The 20,659-nt window shown below is 43.0% G+C and overlaps 1 protein-coding gene across 1 annotated transcript in view; it reads right to left on the bottom strand.

The window, feature by feature from the left end:
• Positions 1–1,141: 1,141 nt before the first annotated feature.
• The window catches only part of ZFAT (zinc finger and AT-hook domain containing), a 117,109-nt gene continuing 97,591 nt past the window's right edge, over positions 1,142–20,659 (bottom strand). Inside the window, exon 16 of the mRNA XM_078391661.1 lies at positions 1,142–2,109. Coding sequence (XP_078247787.1) covers positions 1,864–2,109 — 246 coding nt within the window. The 3' untranslated portion in view covers positions 1,142–1,863. The remainder of the gene's footprint in view (positions 2,110–20,659) is intronic.

Genomic DNA, 20,659 nt, shown 5'->3' on the forward strand with positions numbered 1-20,659 from the left:
TTTTGCACTGACATATTCAAAATGTAAAGTTTGGCCTGGCAAACATTTTATCCATATACATTAGAAAACATCTTGTTGTTTCCACAATGATTAGTTACAATATCTAAATATTAAGCACGGGATTGGAGACGCGTCAGCCTGCCATATTGTTTTCAGCATGTTTAGATCTATGACATGCCAGAAGGAATGAAGAGCATCACCCCTGCTTTCTTTGCATTTCGCCAAGTTCCAGCATTACATAAGCCAGTTGGGTGCTCTCTCTTTTAATACCAGGTACAGGTCATTTCCCCCCCCCTCGTCTTTTGGGGCCAGCTGCTCTGCTGTACTATTCACGAGCCGCATGTATTTCGAATGACCGAACATCCTTCACAACAAAGATGCAGACACAGCTTATATAAGACACACTCTTACAGTTCAGCTGAGATATGGATGTTCCCAGGAACTCTCTAACTCTCTCTCTCTCACACACACATACATACACACAGAGCATTTAGGAAATTGTACTGTGAATCCATCAGAGATGGGTAGACGGTGGAGGGGCAGAACTCTTCTGAACTCTTTATCTTCCAGGAACTACACCAGCCCTTCCATGTATAATGGTTCAATATATATATATATTATAAGTGTGTGTCTCTATATAAAATTTCTTGCTTTGGCATACAATCCAGATAATTCATCACATTCCACAGAGATGCACACAAACACACTCTGGAAAGGGATACATAATTGGAACACATAACAGGTCAGGGTCAAACTGTAACCACCACCGAAGGCGCACTGAACAATGCACCCCGCGCACAGGGCTTAGCCCAAGTTCATGCGCCCATTCCTTCAACAAGAGAAGATATATCTGCACTTTGGGTGAACCTTCACAGCAGCTGCCCATCTTATTTAAGGAAATAACAGAGCATCTAGTTCCCGTCTGTAGCCGACGGATACTGGTATGCGCTGTAGAGCTGTATCTCTGGTGGAGAACATGCTCAGTGTTTGGACACTAAGTGATTACTTGGTTACTCTGCCTTTTGTTACCTTTTGTTTGTCTGAAATTTCTCCGTATTTATACAGCTACTGCAGTTGCTTGTGAAGAGGAAAGTGGGAGAAATGTGCACTGAATAAAAAACTGACCCTGGATGGACAGAAATCTGATTCATCCGATTGTATTTTTAACTGCTGGGTTTACATTGCGAAGCAGGTTCCAACGGGTGCAACTCGGGTGAAGAGCTTCACCGTGCGCCCTTGTGCTTTGCCCCAATGTCCTCTGTAACTATTCCGTTTCAGCTTTGTCAACAATCACTTCAGAGTCCTTTTTTAGTCTGCATTCTTCTTAAAGTGCACAGAAAGCACACCGAGGCATTAAACCACTTTTACTGGATTCACTTCTTGCTGCTTTTCTTGGTCTTCTATTTTCTCTATAGGGCTATAACATGAAGTATATTTTCTTTAAATCTTGAAAGAATTAGCTATTCCTATCCACCTCTCCATATATCTGTAGGCTGCAACTCCAATAATTCATCCTAAAGACGGATCTTTCTTTCTTTCTTTCTTTCTTTCTTTCTTTCTTTCTTTCTTTCCTTTCTTTTCTTTCTTTCTTTCTCTTTCTTTTTTTGTTTCAGACGTGAAAAAAAGAGAGGAAGGCTTTCGAAAAGAAAGCTACGCATGGCTCAATAGGTACCAAAATATCTGCTGGCCAAAGGCCACCAGCCCAATCCAAAATCACCCGCACATCTGTGAAAGGCTAAGCAAACAATGGGCCAGCAGCTGCAGGGGGTTTCCCTTCAGGGTTGCCGTTAAATGCACAATGGAAAAACAAAATGCTTTTCCACTTGGAAAGACCCGCAAGCTCACCTACTTTGGGACCTTTGCCTAGATTTTCTCGGTGGCTTGTTCCGTCACTTCCACCTGTTCTTCCACCGGTTGCATGGCTTCTTGCACATAAACTATAAGCTCAGACGCTTCTCCCCCCTGAGTGTAAACTGTCACAGTCCCAATCCCTTCCACGTTGTCCGAGGAGACCACCAAATGATGCTGTTCATCCAACTCCACTGAGGCGTCCTGCAGCGTTTCTTGGATCATCACGGTATGGTTGGCTGACTGCTCTTCTTCTGTTACCTGTAAAGGACACGGTCAAAGTTATCAAGGGCACCGTCACATGAAATATGCAAAGCAGGTCCACATGACGGCTAACATTTAAGATGAAGAGATCAAAACCAATGGTTAAGTCTCATACAGTGGACCCTCTACTTATGGAATTAATCCGTATTGGAACGGTGGCTGCAGGTCGAAAAGTCTATAGGTCGAGTCTCCGTTGACCTACAATGCATTCAAAACCGATTAATCCGTAACCGGCCGTTTTTGTTCCATTTTGGGTTTTTTTCCCGCTCTGTAGGTCGATTCTCCGGCTGCAAGTCGAACCTAAATTTTGCGGCCAGAGAAGTCTGTAACTCGAAAAGTCTGTAAGTCGAGCCATCTGTAAGTCGAGGGTCCACTGTATTAGTTCTATGAATGGTACTTCAAGAAACGGAAGAATGTGTTTCATTCATAGAACAGGTCTGACTGCACAAACAATGGCTCATCCAGTTAAAGGTATCCATCCATCCATGTAATGGAACCCGCCAGGCATTTTAACAGCCTGTAGCAAACATCAGAAGTCTACTGAATGCCTGGATGGCCACCATAAACAGCTGTTCTGTGGATCCCAACTTGTCTAAGCCTGCACTAAAAAAATGAATGAGGAACCTGATACATATAAACTCATAATCAAAGGATTTCAAGTGTATAGATTTCCACTTGTCTGTTAAGGGAGAAGAAGGTCTAGAACAGTGGTTCTTAACCTTTGTTACTTGGATGTTTTTTAACTGCAACTCCCAGAAACCTCAGCCAGCACAGTTGGTGGTGAAGGCTTCTGGGAGTTGCAGTCCAAAACTACTGAGTAACCCAAGGTTAAGAACCAGTGGTCTAAAAGATCCTGAAAAACCAAGGAAAAGTGCAATGTCCTTAAGCATTTTCTCCATCCTGGATGCCATTCCATGTCTTTCAACCGTCTTGTGGTCTGCCTGAGCCACAAGTGGAACCGTGCCTTGTGGGACAGTTGGATGTGGCCCTCAGTTTAGTACAACGCATTTAATTCCACACTAAGGCATAAGAGAATCCATAAGCTAGACTGGCATCATCTCATATTTTAACTTGATTTGTAGTGCAACGGCCCTAAAGGCTTGCCCCATTTTATTATTATTATAAAACCTGTTCTTCTTTCAAAGAGATCAGGGTGAAATGTACAGTTCCCTCCTGCTGTTTCACTGCAAAGCCACCAGATGAGATGCATATTATCCACTGAGAACAACAATGCATTTGGCCCAAGGTCACCACATGAAGATCATGGATGAACTCAGGTCACCATTGTTAGAGAATGCTAATACTTCCTCTGAAGAACAACAAAGATACAGCCTGCAAAGGTACATAAAATCAAGGTAAGATAAAAAATAAATCCAAGGAGAAACATTTCAGTGGAAGAGAGTTTCAGTCATGAATTGCCAGGCTCACAACAGCAATATGATCTGGAACACCTGCCTATTCGATGAAGAACATTAATAATCATCCATAGCAATTCTGACTTTTTAGGGTTTTCCAGGTAGAAAATATTCAGGACTGGGGGGGGGGCCCTAAGATTGTGCAGCTTGCCCAAGGCTACCCAGGCTGGCTGTATTCCCAGGAGACTCTGAACCACTGGCTCCACAGCCGGATAACTAAAACTGAGCTATCCAGCCCATTTAGATTCTATTACTAAACAATACTTTAATAGAGATGGGGATATTCGTATCTGTATATAAATACCCCTGCTCAGGTGGACATAAAGAGGATCCACTCACCCTCGCACTGTTCACTCACCCTTCTGCTGCTGTGGCAGGCTCCGCACTACCCTTCCAATTGCTCCAGAGTGCCAGGTCAGCTAGCCACTCTTCAACCTGGCAAGGAGGCTTGTCGTCCTGCCTCTTGCCAGGAGTGACTAGTCTACTGCAAGTTTCAGAGCGATAGGAAGGGAGTGCAGAGCCTGCAGCAACAGAGGAAGGGTGAGTGGACAGTCCGGCCCTGGGGGGGCTGACCCTCATTATGTCCAGCTGTGAGGGAGTATTCATATTCGTATACGGATACCTTCATCTCTACACATTAAAGTCTTTCTTATTGTTGGTTTCAAATGTTCAAACTACCTCACCTCCTTCATTCTCTTTCTCTGGTCACCTGATCTTCTGACCATTCCCAACATAAAGATATCAGTTTGTGTTTGAAGCTTACACTAAACCATTTCATTTTGGATTTATTTTTATCTTGTCTTATTAAATCTTCATGCACATTTGCCAAATATGGATTTATTCTTTCCCCAGCAGACTGGAGATATGAGCACTGCCCTGCCAACACAGTGGGTCATCTGAAAAAAGAACTAACCACCTAGAAAAAGATTATATTAATCTCAATGCCAATGCTTTAATTTACATGCTGTTCTCAAGTCCGAACACTCAGCAATTCAACATCTAGAGCACTATGCAGATATTTTCAGCCTTGCAAATACTTTCTGGTTAAAATCCTGTTGCTAATGTCACAGTAGAATACCCCCCCCCCAAAAAAAAATCAATGGGTATTTGGTGAATCAACCCCTCCCTAAGTTCCATTGATTCAATTGGGACTACATTAGTTGTTACTAACTTCAAACTAATAAGCTGCAACTACAGGCCCCTTTGAATCATTGGAACTTAGGGAGATGACTTACCAAATCCCCTGATTCAACAGGCCTATTCTAGTGTAATTTACTGCAGTAAGCAACAGGTTTTCAGCCACTGCTGTGATTTTGGGCAGATGGAGGGTAACATAGTATATAACATAGTACAGTTGTGTCTTGCTTAGCGATCGCTCCATTGAGTGATGAAATCGCTTAGCGATGGGTTTTTGGCCATCGTTAGAGCGATCGCTTAGCGATGGTCCCTATGGAGAAAAATCACTTTTTGATGATCGCGGGGAAGCGATCACCGCAAAGCCCCCATTTTCGGCCAGCTGATCGGCAGTTCCAAAATGGCTGCCGGAGAACAAAATGACCGCCCGCTGTGTTGCCTCGCTTTAGAGGCACCGAAAATGGCCGCCACAATGGAGGATCTTCACATAAGGTTAGTTTTAAAGTCCATAGGAACCCATTAACAACTTTTAATGCATTTCTATGGGCTTTTAAAAATCGCTTAGCTATTAAATCGCTTAGCAACTTTTTTCCGGAACAGATTAACGTCGCTAAGCAAGGCACCACTGTATATACATGGGTGAGTTATAGAGACCAGAAATCAATGCATATCCCAAGTGGTTTCTATCATTTGTGTGTTCTCCCAGGACAGTCTTCACCATCATCATCTTAGAACTGCAAAGCTGGATGGTCCTATGGATCATCGAGCCTAGCCCGTCAAGGAGGCACAGTGGGGATTCGAACACCCAACCTCTGGCTCTGAAGCCAGAGGCCTAAACCACTAAGCTATCTAGCTTGACCTGTTTCAGATAAACAGCAGATTGCAAGACCACTTTCACAGCACTCTGGTAGAAATATAAAGTTACTGTAGTGGCATATAATGGGCTTTTTTTGTGTGGTTGACGAATAATCAGAACATTTCAACTCACTTTAATTTGGATTTCTATTCAGCAATCTGTGATTACCAAAGCAGAATATCTTAAAATGGGAAGGGGGGTGACTTCTGGCTTGATGCTGCGACGAGACAGCAACAGGAGGATGGGCCTCTGTCCCCTGGGCTGAATTCTGACCTATTTGGGACCCCCCAGGGGGTTAAAATCACCCCGAAGAAGTGGTGAAATGGGGGAGTAGCCTGCTGATCATGGGGGGGGGACAGCACAGTTACTCCCATTTGATCTGGGAAACTCCCCAATCAACCAGCGGGTGGAAACAAGCAGCTGAAATAGCTTGCTTACAACTCATCGGCAGCCGGCAATGGAGAAGTGATAAATCAGCTAATTAACATTGTGTTATGACTATCCCTGGACAAGACAATCCCTACAACAGAGATAGCGTTTTCTATCCCCACCCCACTTATTGAGCAGCTGTGAATCCAGAGAAAGGGAAGAGATGCAAAGAGACACAAAGAAAATAGATTGGACATTAATTAGACATTTAATTATACTTCGAGGAAGGAGGTTTGGTATTACTTTGTTTTTAGAAACTTAAAAACCTTTCTCTTAGAACCATTATTAGCTAAACAACGCTGGGAAATCAAACTTGTTTATGTTATGGCTATAGTTATCTACAGCTTGGCAAAAAGCCTAGAACACTGATGGTGAACCTTTTTGAGCCCGAATGCCCAAACTACAACACAAAATCAACTTATTTATTTCAAAGTGCCAATACTGCAATTAAAACCTGAATGCTGAGGTTTTAGTTTAGAAAAAAAAACAACTGCTCCTGCACTGCAAGGGTTAAATGCTTGTTTCCCCCCCCCCCCCCCAATGGGCGGTATTAACAAATAAATACTTACTGGTGGGGCAAATCTGCCTTCCAGTGGGAGGGGTTCCAAAGGCTGGGAGAGTCTTTGAAACACAGCTGCATCTTTGATAGTGCAGGGATGGTGTTAAAATACTCTTATGTGTTTCAAACACTTAGTTTGTTTTCTTAACGGACTCCTTATAATATCTTTTTCATGGCCAGTGCAAGAAAAAAATGACCAAAAAGAGGCAAAAAAGGGTCAAAGGCTTCATGGTGTGACTGTGCCCATCCTTATTCCTTCATTCATTTCATTTTTCACCCAGCTCTGGCCTTAGGAAAGTTCTTTTTGGTGCAAATGCTGGAAGATAACTTTTTGGAGCACCAGCCTAGAATCCTGTCAGAAGGCCAACATGGGGAGATTTAACAATAAGAGGTATTGGTCGCAGGGGATATATTAATAGGCCACAAATTTAAAAATTCATGCAAATTGCAAGCTTTTGTGGATGAATCACATGATCAGAGGGGCTGTTGACATCATCTTCAGGACTCAGCCAATCCCAAGGGTGCTGCTGCTGCTGCCTTGGGAACCCAACCCCATCCTCCTGGGTCTTTGTGACCTCATAGAACCCCACCTCTCTGCTGGCAGATAAAAGGGGCTTGCTGGGCAGGGCAGGAGACCAGAAGGGAGGCCAGAGGCCAGAGGGCAGTCTGGCAGAGAGAGCGACAGCGGCTCCAGGGGACCCAGCCCTTCAGGCCAAGGGCTTTTCTCACGAAAGCAGATGAATTTGCTAAGTGGGCTTGCAAGTTGACAGCTCAAGGCTGGCGGAGATCTGTGGCTTGAAGCTGGCTGATGTCGGTGATGGACCGGGGGAAAGTCAGTGGATGTTGGAGGAGTGAATCTGGTGGAATCTCCCTGCGGAAGCTGGCTGAGGCCGCAAGGCGGAGGCCAGCAGAGGTTGGCGGATGAAGCCGGGGAACGTTAGCCTCCTGAAACAAGCTGGTGGAAGCTTGGTGGATATTGGTGGATGGAAGCCTGGGCATGTGTGTGAATGGCTGGTGGAGTGAAGGTGTGTGTGTGTGTGTGTGTGTATGTGTGTGTGTGTCTCTGTGTGTGTGTGAATGGGATGGTTGGCGTTCCGTGGGGATGTCACTGGAGCGTGTGTGTGACCCAAGCATTCAGAAGCTGGCGGAGGCTGGCTTCAGAAGCGGAGTGGAACAGATGAATGGGTGGATATTCCTGGTGGAAGCCAGTAGATGTTGGCAGGCGGAACTTCGGGATGAAGTTGCCAGAAGATTGGTTGGTGGATATGCCTGGGTTGAAGCTGGTTGATGGCAGTGGACGAGCTCGCCCCTTAGTTGTTTTTTCTCTCTCTCGTAGGGCCCGAAGCGTCTTCTTCCCCAGGGGGATGCGAGGGACCAGAAGGCAGGCGTCCTGCTGGAGCTGAACCAGGCCGTTCTCTCCGCTGAGGATACCCATTTAGCTTCTTATCCAAAACCAATAAAAGAATTTTCCAGAATGGTTTTGAATTGCTCTCTTGTTTGTCAGGGGCTGTCACGGGATCATCTTTCCCATCCCCTCATTATATCTGGGGCGGGTCTTTGTGAAGTCATGGTGTGGGGCCTTGTGATGTCACAGGAATTGGGGACATAATATTTCTCCATGCATGTGTGAGGGAGTGAGCTAGGCATTGTGGGTTCCCTGTCTGAGCTCCTAAGCAAGTATATTATGTGTCGTGTTGGACAGACACAGGAAGCCAGTGAGCCCTGGTGCCATTCGGAGAGGGTTGGAGTTGGGTATCCAAACACTTTGGCCACCCCACAACAATAAACGAGACTCGCTCCTTCCCTTCCACCACTGCTCCTCACATTGGTTTGCCTGGCCTGGAGATTCAGGGGAGCCCAGCCATTTCCTGGCATAGCAGCTCATTCTCTGAGACCTGGCAAGTCTCATCTTCATCATCAACACAATGAGCACTCCATGGACAGCTCCTTGCAGAGTACAAGTGGGGAGAAAATATGCCACTTTAAAAGAAGCTTCCAGTCCAACTTCTCACGCCAGTGCCACAACCGAGGAAATGGAGACGGGCAATGATTTGGAGATGAGCATACATTAAAATCCATGGATAGATGGCAAAAATACACTGGTACTGCAAAATCAGCTGCTTGAGAGCACTGGCTGCCTTTGAGTGCCTAGTGCAGTGATGGTGAACCTTTTCTGAGCCCAAGTGCCCAAACTGCAACACAAAATCAACTTATTTATTTCAAAGTGCCAATACTGCAATTAAAACCCGAATGCTGAAGTTTTAGTTTAGGAAAAAAAATTGCTCCTGTACTGCAAGGGTTAGATGCTTGTCCCCCACCCACCCCTCGGGCGGTATTAACAAATAAATACTTCCTGGTCCTCCAATCCCATATTGGGCTAAACTGGTAATGACTGCCATTGCAACCCTCTGCTGGACCACTGCACCAGCAGAGGGGAGTGCCGAAATCCGGGTTCGGAGGATGGGTAAGTATTTCTCAATGGTGACTTATGGCTCATGTGCCCACGGAGAGGGCTCTGTGTGCCAGCTTTGGCACGCGTGCCATAGGTTCACCATCACTGGCCTAGAACAATCACCTTGAACACTCTATGGTGTTTTTTAAAGGACTGAATTAAAGTATAGATAAAGTAACCCTAGAAAACCTAATCCAGTCAAAGTCGAACTTTTAAACTTTATCCTGGGCTCTGAACCTGACTGGAACATAAGCCGAGAGAAAATTAGTACTGGAATGGATTGCTTCTAGGGCTGGATTACAAAAGATTTCAGGCCATGAATACAAACACTGAAGGAACTATTTCATCAGCAAGTGTCCTTGAGCTGGCAAGTGGGGAAAGCTCTTCATGTCTGAGAACGGACTCAAGTTTAACTATAAAAGACTATCAATCTATTAAAGTGGGCCTACAGAAGCAAGTATTGATAGAACTGGACTGATTACTTTAAGCATCTGTACAACTTTCACTTGGAATAGAATTATTTGATATCTGGGACATAATGTTTTTATTTTTATTTTTATTTTTTTAATGCTACAACAAGGAAAATTTTGGGATGAAACAAAGTCTACCCTTCAAGCAAATTGAGAAATAGTGAGATCCCACAGGGAAGAGGTGAAATTATTCAAGGAGCAGTTAAAGAAGGACTATAATCAACAGGAAATAGGGAATAATGAGCAAGGAAATGAGAGGGTGGTGGATGATGTATGCCAATCAAAGGAGGGGCTAGAGGATATCAGAGGAGAAAATCTAGGAGATATAATTCTAACCCTGGAACCGAGGAGAGTTCTAGGTGTCCTAAGGGAAGATAAGGGGAGAGAACCAGCAGATTTAACTAAAAATAGCCTGGAAGATCTATTGGAGATAGATCAAGTGTATAAAATGTTCTCAGATGGTACAAAGGACAGAAGAATTTTTAGAGAGTAGAAATAAGAATTGGGAAAAGACAAACAATAGAAGGAGTTATTTAGAAAGATGAAAAGGGAAAAAATATTAAGGTGGCCTTCAACATTGAAAGCATGCATATACCTAACTTTTGGAATTGTAAGGGGACATATCCTATATATTAGAAAAGGGAATTAAACTGAAATAAGGGGTCACTAATCAGAGTAAAGGCATATCATGGTAGTTCTTAAGGTAAATTGAAGCTAGATATAAGGATGAGGTAAAACAAATAGTAGTTAGTTAACATACATTAGATATGATATTGATATAGATATGACAGAAAATGTGGAGATAGAAATGGCTAAACAATTATATAAAGAAAATCTGTATAAATTGGTTGGTCAAGATGGCGGCGCAAGCACTTGCAGCGGCTAGGCATTCCAGAGATCGGCCCTTATTACGGACTCTACATGCTCAGGCGCAAGTAATTTACAGTCGACAAGAATTATTATCTATTGGCAGAGAAGGTTACAACTTTGAATCGACGGTCTCAACTTACAACATCCCAGCTGAGCTTTTAAGACAGCCTGCATATCCGGGGGTTACTCCCCCTGCTCTCCCTGTCAGGAAGAAAAGAGCACGGAGAAAACGCAAGCAGAAAAGAGGTTGCAGGACCGGTCTACGAGTGAGGTTAGGCAAAAATCCTCACAAGCCTGCATTGCCAAGTCTTTTTGTCTCAAATGTTAGATCTCTACCCAACAAGATTGAGGAGCTGGAACTTACTATCTCCCTACAGAAAAATATTCGAGACTGTTGCGTTATGATCTTTACAGAGACATGGCTTGACTCTTCCATCCCAGGGGAGGTAATTGAACTACAAGGACGCAGAGTACATCGAGCAGACAGATCTGTTGAATCTGGGAAGAGCAGAGGTGGAGGGGTTTGTGTTTACACAAACGATAATTGGAGCACAGATGTTAAAATACTGGACATTCACTGTTCTCCTGATTTGGAGTATTTGGCAGTGAAATGCCGCCCCTTTTACCTGCCTCGTGAGTTTAATGTTATTATAATAACAGCAGTATATATACCTCCTGATGCTAACACAACCACAGCTTTGAGTTGTTTGTTAACTGCTATCAGCAAACAGCAGCAGGCCTACCCAGATGGAGTGCTGGTGGTAGCAGGTGATTTCAATCAAGCCAATTTAAAGACCGTCCTCCCTAACTTTTATCAGTATGTGGACTGTCCCACTAGAGGGGAAAATACCTTGGATCAGGTATATAGTAACATCATACATGGATATAAGACGAAGCCATTGCCTAGCTTGGGACAGTCAGATCATATATCTCTTTTTTTGATTCCATCATACAGACCTCTTGTTAAAAGAATCAGACCATCAATTAGAGAAATACAAGTGTGGCCAGTGGATGCATCTGAGCAACTTCAAGATTGCTTTAGGAGCACTGATTGGGCACTGTTTGAGGAGGACAATGTTGATACTTATGCCTCAACAGTACTGTTTTATATCAAAAGCTGCATCAATGTTGTTACTACTACCAGACAAGTACGAGTGTTTTCTAATAACAAGCCTTGGCTAAATAGAGAAGTGCGCCTTTTATTAAAAGCCAGAAATGCTGCTTTTCATTCTGGTGATGAACTACAGTACAGAGAGGCTAGAGCTAAACTGAAAAGGGGCATTAAGGATGCCAAAGCTATGTACAGCCAGAGAATTGAACAACACCTTGAAAGTTCTGACACTCGCCGAGTGTGGCACGGCCTAAGACAAATCACTGGTCAGAGTAACAAAAACAGTCTGTGTAGCAGCAGTGATTTTTTGGCTGAGCAGTTAAATCAATTTTTCAGCCGTTTTGAGGTGGAAACAGGAACAACCATTATTCCAGCACCTACTGTCTATAATACATCACTAGAATCTACCATCAACAGACAACCACTAGTACTGCAGATTTCAGATGTGAGACGCGCTTTCCAGAATATTAATGTTCGAAAGGCAGCTGGACCAGATGGAATCATGGGACGAGTTATTAGGGGCTGTGCTGCAGAATTAGCTGGAGTTTTTACGGATATTTTCAATCTATCCTTGTTGCAGTGTTCAGTCCCCACTTGCCTGAAGACATCTATTATAGTGCCAGTCCCCAAGCAGTCAGCTGTGGTATCTCTCAATGATTACAGACCAGTAGCTTTAACATCTGTTGTTATGAAATGTTTTGAGAGATTGGTGCTGGATTACATTAAGGCTAGTCTTCCACCTTCTTTGGACCCATGGCAATTTGCATACAGGAAAAATAGATCTACTGATGATGCTGTGTCCATTGTACTCCATACTGTATTGAGCCACTTAGAACATCAGGGAACTTATGCGAGGCTGTTGTTTGTGGATTATAGCTCTGCTTTTAATACCATTCTACCAAATAGGTTGTTTTTTAAAATGATCAACCTGGGATTACCTCAGGAGATATGCATGTGGATAAAGGATTTTCTGACAGATAGGCCACAGTCAGTAAGGATGGGATCTCACCATTCTTCTACCCTGGTACTAAGTACAGGAGCTCCCCAGGGCTGCGTGCTAAGTCCCTTCCTCTATTCCCTGTACACACATGATTGCACCCCACTGTATAACACCAATGCAATTATTAAATTTGCGGATGATACGACAGTGGTGGGGCTCATAAATAAGAACAATGAGTCTGCTTATAGAAAGGAAGTACAAAGGTTGATACTTTGGTGTAAAGAAAATCATCTCACACTTAACATCAAAAAAACTAAAGAACTCATAATTGATTTTAGGAGGAAGAGATATGTACATTTACCACTGTACATAAACGGTGAGGAAGTGGAGAGAGTTGGTAGTTTTAAATTTCTGGGTACTTACATCTCAGAGGACCTCTCATGGACTATAAATGCCAACATGCTAATGAAGAAGGCACAGAAGAGGCTGTATTTCCTGAGAATGCTCGGCAAGTTAAATTTATCTCAGCATTTGCTTCTGTCATACTATTGTAGCACCATTGAGAGTGTCCTAACCTATGGCATTCTGGCATGGTTTGGGAGTAGCTCTGTAGCGGACAAAAAAGCTCTACAGAGAACCATTAAAATTGCCCAGAATATCATCGGGCTCCAGCTACCAACCCTGGATGACATCTTCACATCCCGCTGTCTAAGGAAATCACATAGCATCCTGAGAGACTCTTCCCATCCTGCTTATAACTTTTTTGAACTGTTACCATCTGGCAGAAGATATAGAACAATTAAGACTCGGACCACACGTTTTCTCAATAGTTTTTATCCCAGAGCTATAATTGCAATTAATAATGAGCTTAAAGACCATCAGTAGTGAATAATTAGTTGGACTGTGTAACTTGGCCTGCGGTGTAGATGTTTGTATTTTTAGTGGGGGACTTTTAGTGGGTGGGGAGTGTTTGGGAATTTTATGTGTGTGCATGTGTCTGGTCTCTGGGTGTCTGTGAATTTCGTTGTATGTGTATATACTTACAATGACAATAAATTATTATTATTATTATTATTATTATTATTATTATTATTATTATTAAAATGCTTAGGTAACATCTATTATGTGTTAGGAACCTATTTAGTTATTATTGATATAAAATACAAAGTTGGTCGGTTAAATCACCTCAAAATTATATAAATTTGAAACTAGAATTAGTTTTATTAGGTATGTTATTAGAAGACTTTGAGAACATTGTATACTATAAGAGCCATATTATGATACGTAGCCACCATATTAGTATATTGTACACTAAAATACAATCACGAATGGTCTAAAGGATTAAAAAATGTATAGATTTTGAAGGGACAACTAAGAAGACACCAAGACGCAAAAAAACAAACAAACTCACAAATAATTATAAGCAACCCATGTAACACGATGTTCAACAAATACGAATTGAATGTAGATAGATTGAGAAACTAATAAAATGTTATTTAAAGAAATAAAATAAAATGGGAAAGGGGAATCAACTTTCTCAGCCATAAAACTTGTCCAGTACCTATCAACCAAGTGAGGATCTGTCAGAACAGTAATAGAAATATCAGGGGGCCTGAGGTACCCTTTGTCTGCGTAATTCTTGCTTTGCCACACAGTAATGGTAGTGAAGCAGGAAGGTGGGGGGGGGGAGAAAAAGAAAAACGAGATAGAAAGGAGCAATCATCATATTTTTGAGAGAAGAGAAAGACACAATTGCTTTGTTCCAACAGGCTTCTTCTGCGGCACAGCTGTGCTCAACAGAAGGCCATTTTATGGGTCCATTGATCAGCGGACATCACACTAGTACCGCCATTCAATTGATTTAGATTGGCTTCAACTTTTGCTTGAACTATCTTTTATGCCGGCTCGGCTTTTGCTTAATTCAGTCTCAAGGAGAGGCAAAACACACAGGAAGCTATAGCTCTAGAAAAATCTAACATGACATGTCACAGTGACAGGCAGTCACAGACAAGCCACCCGTGGGCAAGAGAAGGCGTGCCATCCGAAACAAAAACCACTCGCACTACATCAACTCTGAATTCCCTGTTTCTGAGAACAATGGGAGGAAAACTACAGAGCTGGCAGCTCCCTTGGTTGCAGGAGAAAAAAAAAAAACAAAAAGCATGTGGTAGCCCAGATAAAATACCCATGTTGGCAGAAAAGACAGATGAAGGAAATGATCAACAGCTCAGCTTTGTGAAGGCGTCAAATTCATCAGTTTTACCTAGATAACTTTAAAAGAAAATATAAACAAAAAAACAAATGAAGAAGTGTCTTATACTGAGTCAAACTGGTTATAAGACCAGTATGTTGAGCTAATCCAGCGTTGTCAGCTCTGAAAGGCAGAAACTCCCCAGGATCTGAAGACGGACTCTTCTCTGAAATCCAACAAGTCTGGGTTTGTTCATAGTGGTCACCCTGAGCTTCACCAGTGTCAGAAAAATTAAGCAAGGTTGTTCTTGTTAAAAGAGGAGCATCATCACTTGATATGCTCCAGAGTGGAGTTGGCAGAACCAAGATGAACCTAAGAAAATGACACTTGCATGAACACGAACAAAGAAAGAAGAAAGGCCACCCAAATAGCAGCAATTTCCAAGCAGGACTAGGAAAGAATCTTGCCTGAAAGCCTGGGGACATGCTGTCAGTCAGAGCTGGCAATACTGAAAGAGGTAGAGCAGTGGACTGTGTTTTAATTTAAGAGTCTAGTTGGATCATATTGAAGGTTCAGCTTGGTCAATGTCCTGCTTCCCCGAGTGGTCAGCAACAGAACTCTTGAAAGCCCACAAAAAGAGCATTAAGGCTGCAGCTTTCTCTTATCCTGTTCCTTCCCCTACCGTTTCTGAACACAGATGTTCTGTTTTGCTAACATCAGTAATGTCTTCAGATCAAACTTTTCCCAAAGCTTTTCTTTTTCCTCACTTGTTCCATCTTACAACTCCAAAGTAATCTATAAGTACGGTATAGCAATTAGAATGTAGAACGCAACCGCAGAGAGTGTGAGTACAGGTCAACTTCGCCATGAACCAGGTGGGCCTCAGGCAAGATGCATCTACAGTATAATAAAGGTGAAAAATCTTGCAGGAAAAGGGTTCTTGGAAAACACTATGAATTTTTTCATCTAAACAACAAAATTTGTTTTTTCAACATCGTTATTGTTAGTACAGTGGTGCCTCGCTTAGCGACAATCCGTTCCAGGAAAAACGTTGCTAAGCGATTTAATCGCTAAGCGATTTTAAAAAGCCCATAGAAACACATTAAAACGTGTTTAATGAGTTCCTATGGGCTTAAAAACTGACCTTATGCGAAGATCCTCCATAGGGGCGGCCATTTTCAGTGTCTCTAAAGCGAGGCAAAACAGCGGGCGGCCATTTTGTTTTTCTGGCGGCCATTTTGGAACCACCGATCAGCTGTGCAAAAAGGGTTGCTTTGCCATGATCGCTTCCCCACGATCATCGCAAAGCGATTTTTCCCCATAGGGGCCATCGCTCTGGCGATGGCCAAAACCCCATCGCTAAGTGATTTCATCACTCAACAGAGCGGTCACTAAGCGAGGCACCACTGTATCTGAAACAATATCAGAACATATTGCCTGGAAATACACAAACAACACACAAGTGCACAACCAGCACCCTCCCCATGGAATCAAGTACTGAACTGCAATGACCCAGACCCAACAGTAACAAATTTGGCTATAAGGTTGCTTCCAATCCACGGCAACACTAACAAGAGTTTCATGGTATGAGAAATGTCCAAGGAGGAATATACTACTGGCACCCTCACAGCAAATCTCCATGGCTTAGCAGGATTTGAATCCACATTTCCAACATTGTAATCTGGAGCTGTGGCCACTACACACACTGGCCACTATACAGACTTCTAGAGCTGGTCTTCTAAGCCAGTGGTCCCCAACCTTGGGCCTCCAGATGTTCTTGGACTACAACTCCCAGAAGCCTTCACCACCACCTCTGCTAGCCAGGATTCCTGGGAGTTGAAGTCCAAGAACATCTGGAGGGCCAATGTTGGGGACCACTGTTCTAAAGGACTACTAGGCTGGGTTCTGAAATGTCTCCTCTGGAGAACCTTGGCAAAACTTTCATTTTTAAAAAAAAATTCTTAAAAGATATTTTGTTCCTGTATTTTGACATATTTGCCTACAACTTAGGTTTTAACCGCTAGAACCTTTGTAAATTGGAAGGAAATATTTTTAACTATATGTGCCTATAGTTCTTCTAACAACTGTAAGACTTTTGGATGTTACAATTTTGAAGTAATTTTGTTCATACGGAACGCATCCTGTTTCCCCTAAATAAGACCTAACCTGAAAATAAACCCTAGTATGATTTTTCAAGAGGCTCATAATATAAGCCCTACCACCAAAATAAGCCCCAGTTAAGTGAAACCCCGCCCTCCACCCTTGTGCAGCAACCAGAAGAAGACGACATGACTGTATTTGAATAAATATAGATTGTTGTACATGAAAAAATTAAAACATCCCCTAAAAATAAGCCCTAATGTGTTTTTTTGGAGCAAAAATAAATTTAAGACCCTACCTTATTTGGGGGGAAACATGGTAGAAGCAATGCAGATTTCAAACGCTTGTAGAAACAGACAAGCTGAAGTTGCCTGGGATTATTGCAACAGTGAAATACCTATACCTTGATACTCAGATGGATATTGATATGAGTGTCTGAGATTGTTTGGTTACATTCTGGGATTGAAGCTTTATTGGGAGAAATGGCAAATGTGACGAACACAGGCTTCTGATTCCCCCCCCCCCCGGACATCTGTAAGTCTAGAAGACTCTTGGGGCAATGATCAGGCATTAGGATCTCTAACCTGACAGCATTATGGCATTAAGCGCAACTAAGAATATGCTGGCTATCGTAAATCGTCTCTTCATCATGCTCTTTCCTTGAGATGCCAAGGGCCGTTGTTCTGGCCCTGGAATGAGACTCACAGAATAACTGAGTGGTAAGGGGTCTATAAGGCCATTGAGTCAAGCCCTCTGCTCAACGAAAGAACACAACTCAAAGCAGACCCGCCAGGTGGTTGCCTAAATTTCTCTTGAATGCCTCCAGTGTTGGAGCACTCACCACCTCTCAAGGGAATTGGTTCCACTGTCGTACTGCTCTAACAGCAGTTGTGTCCTCCTTTATCCTTTCCCTCCCTGCAACAGCGAAGGACTGAGGTTCTTTTCTGCCAATGAAATAAACGCAGAGTCCTCTCTCTGTAGCTTACTAGCTTTGGGTACAAACCCATTTGTCATTGGTAGTAGAATTTCAACATCTTTGTTCAGCTGGCAGGCAAGGTGTTGCTTAGTGTTTATACCAGGTATCACAAAACAGATTTGCAATTCATTCCGCAAATGAGATTTTGCAACATAGACATAATCCTCAAGGTGACAAACCTTGCCGCCCAAGAGAGCGTGGTATTACTTTCGCCAAGACCTACGAGCAAGTATAATGTAGCTCGAATGGGAGTCAAAATTGGCTTGCTTTTGTTGAAAGCCATACATAATGTTAAGTGCAGCAGAGATGTGCAAACAAATAACAAGGCGAGGAAGATAAATAAAATGCCATTGACATAGTGGTGAAATGAAACCAGAATCTCATCTAGTGCAAGGGCACCAAACTGAATGCTTATTCAATTTTATATTCTCTTGAAATGAAAATGGCCAATAAAGAATAGCCTTTATCCATATGTTTTATTGGTATTGTCATTCAAAGAAAAATGATTAAATGCCTTTCCTAGCGGCACTTTCTGTTCTCTCTCTCTCTCTCTCTCTCATTCTTCTTGGATGGTGGACATCTATCTATAATCTTCTTAGCATTACAAATGGCCCTGTTTTTTGGGCTAGTCACAGTGAATTGGCTCAGTACTCACATACCTTTTACGTGGCTTGTGTTGGATTGATCCATTGGATAACACCTTTCCAAAATGCTTCTTTTATATGCCTCCAAAAAGAAGTCAATGGGAGCTGCTAACAGCTGTTAGCAAAGCTTCCATTTCTACATATTGGCGGCTCCTACATTCTCTTTGCTTTCTTATAACAACTTAAACCAACTGTAATTCCTTAAGAGTTAAGGCACACCATTTTTTTAAAGCAACATGAAAGGCAAGAGAAACATTGCCGTATATTCCAAACTGGAAAATAGGCATTCGGAGGTTTGATTGCTGAGATGAACGCTGAACCTCTTGCTTCTCCGCTACACTGCCTGTTAGGAAGCTGCTGTTCATGGACAGAGTATATTCACACCAGGAAATTAAGTACAAGCGTTTCTTTTTAATGAAAGTAGATCATACAAATTGATGGACAATGTGCCTGTTCAGAAAGGAATGGGGACACAGGAGGGCACAAAGAATAGAGAGGAGTACATATAATTCATATGGTAGGGGAAACAAATTGAGCTTTTTTCTTGATAAAAACAGAACAGGCAATGTAGGGTAGGTGGACAGCACTATATGAAAATGACTATCCTATCAGGTTAGAAGTGATTTTTTTAAAAAAAGACAGCCGGGAGTTATCCCAAGAACTTAAGATGTCTTGAAACAAAGACATTTCAAGAATTCAGTCTATGTCAAATGAGCAAGGGTTTGGGCAGAACAAGATGTGGTGGCCAGCTGAGCATCTATGATCCTTTACATATAATAGGTGTGCGGAGGGAAGTGTATAGGGAGGGGATGCAACCTATCCCCTACCTTACATTACATCTGTGATCTCCACTGTTGCTAAGCAAGGACTTGACGAGGCAATTAGAGGACAAGGGCGGGGACTGCAGAGACAGGCGACACTGATATATTGCGGGGACCTTGAATATTTTTCATTCTTGCTATCCATTAAACTAGCTGAAGGTCACAGGGCTAGGAGAGCAGCAGAATGCTGCTGTTCCAAGAGAAAAGTGAAAAGGATAACGCATGCTTTGAAATGAGAGCAGGCAGGTTGCAACGAGGAATCCAGAAGAGGTTCAAATTGACAAGGCACCTTTCTCACAATGAAAGCCTTCCTTCAAGGAGAAATAAGCAGCAGGTGTTTCTTTTCATTCGTTTCCTCCATATTAATCCTGAAGATGATTGCATTTGGGATTCCGTGGCAAGAGTAACAAAGGCACTCTATGGCATGGTGGAAGGTGGACCACAAATCATCCCACACACCCCAGCTTTTCCCAGCATGGATTACAGGGGGATGGTAGGAACTCATGGGGAATCAGCAAGAGTAAAGCAGTATGTTTTCCCCCATTATCTTCTGCAGCCTGTCTATTAGCATTGGGGGAAGCCTGCAGACTCCTGTCCTGCAGCGAGCAGCCTGTTTCTCCTCCGCTCTGCCTGTAGTGTGGGGAAATGTCACAGAGGAGAAAAGGAAACGGGCGTCACTATGTCCCAACCCCTGCTGATCAAGAAAAGAAACGGAGAGGAAGCAAAGCAAAGTGTGCTGATTATATACCGTCCTGTAGCACTTAAAGCACTCTCTGAGACGTTTACAATTTAATGATGCAGACTACATATTGCCCCTAATTCCCCCCGGCAAGCTGGGCACTCAATTTACTTTCCTCGGAAGGATGGAAGGTTGAGTGAACCTCAAGCTAGCTACCTGGGATTGAACCTGGGTTGTGAGCTGAGTTTTGGTTGCAGGACTACACGAGGCTCTTCCACTACTCCCAGGTTATGCTGAGGCGCTGCATGAGTACAGCTTTCCTCGGCATTCTTCTTGTGTGGCAGATCAATGGTTATGGGGAAAGTAATCTCAAGTGGCCTCTCAGGGTATACAGTGGTGCCTCGCTTAACGACAATAATCTGTTCCAGGAAAATGGCTGTTAAGCGAAAACATTGTAAACTGAGAATAAAAACACCACTGAAACGCATTGAAACCTGTTCAATGCATTCCACTGGGGTAAAAACTCACCGTCCAGCGAAGATCCTCTGTACAGTGGCCAGTTTTGCTGCCTGTATAGCGAGGAATCCGTCCCTAAACACAGTGGGGAGCCATTTTAATCACCCGGTGGCCATTTTTAACTGCCAATCAGCTGTTCGAAAAATGTCATTTTGCGAAGAATCGGTTCCTGAAGCAGGGAACCAATCATCGCAAAGCGAAATTCCCCTGTTCAGACCATCATTTTGCGATCACAATTGCGATTGCAAAATATTGTTGTTAAGCGGTTTTGTCGTAATGCAGAGCAATCGTAAAGCGAGGCACCACTGTAGTGTTGAGGAGAAACCCTGACCAATACCGTTAAACAAAAGCGGTGAATACTAGCCCCAGGGTTCCTCAACTTAT

This window comes from Pogona vitticeps, chromosome 4, assembly GCF_051106095.1.
Source record: "Pogona vitticeps strain Pit_001003342236 chromosome 4, PviZW2.1, whole genome shotgun sequence".
Lineage (NCBI taxonomy): Eukaryota > Metazoa > Chordata > Lepidosauria > Squamata > Agamidae > Pogona > Pogona vitticeps.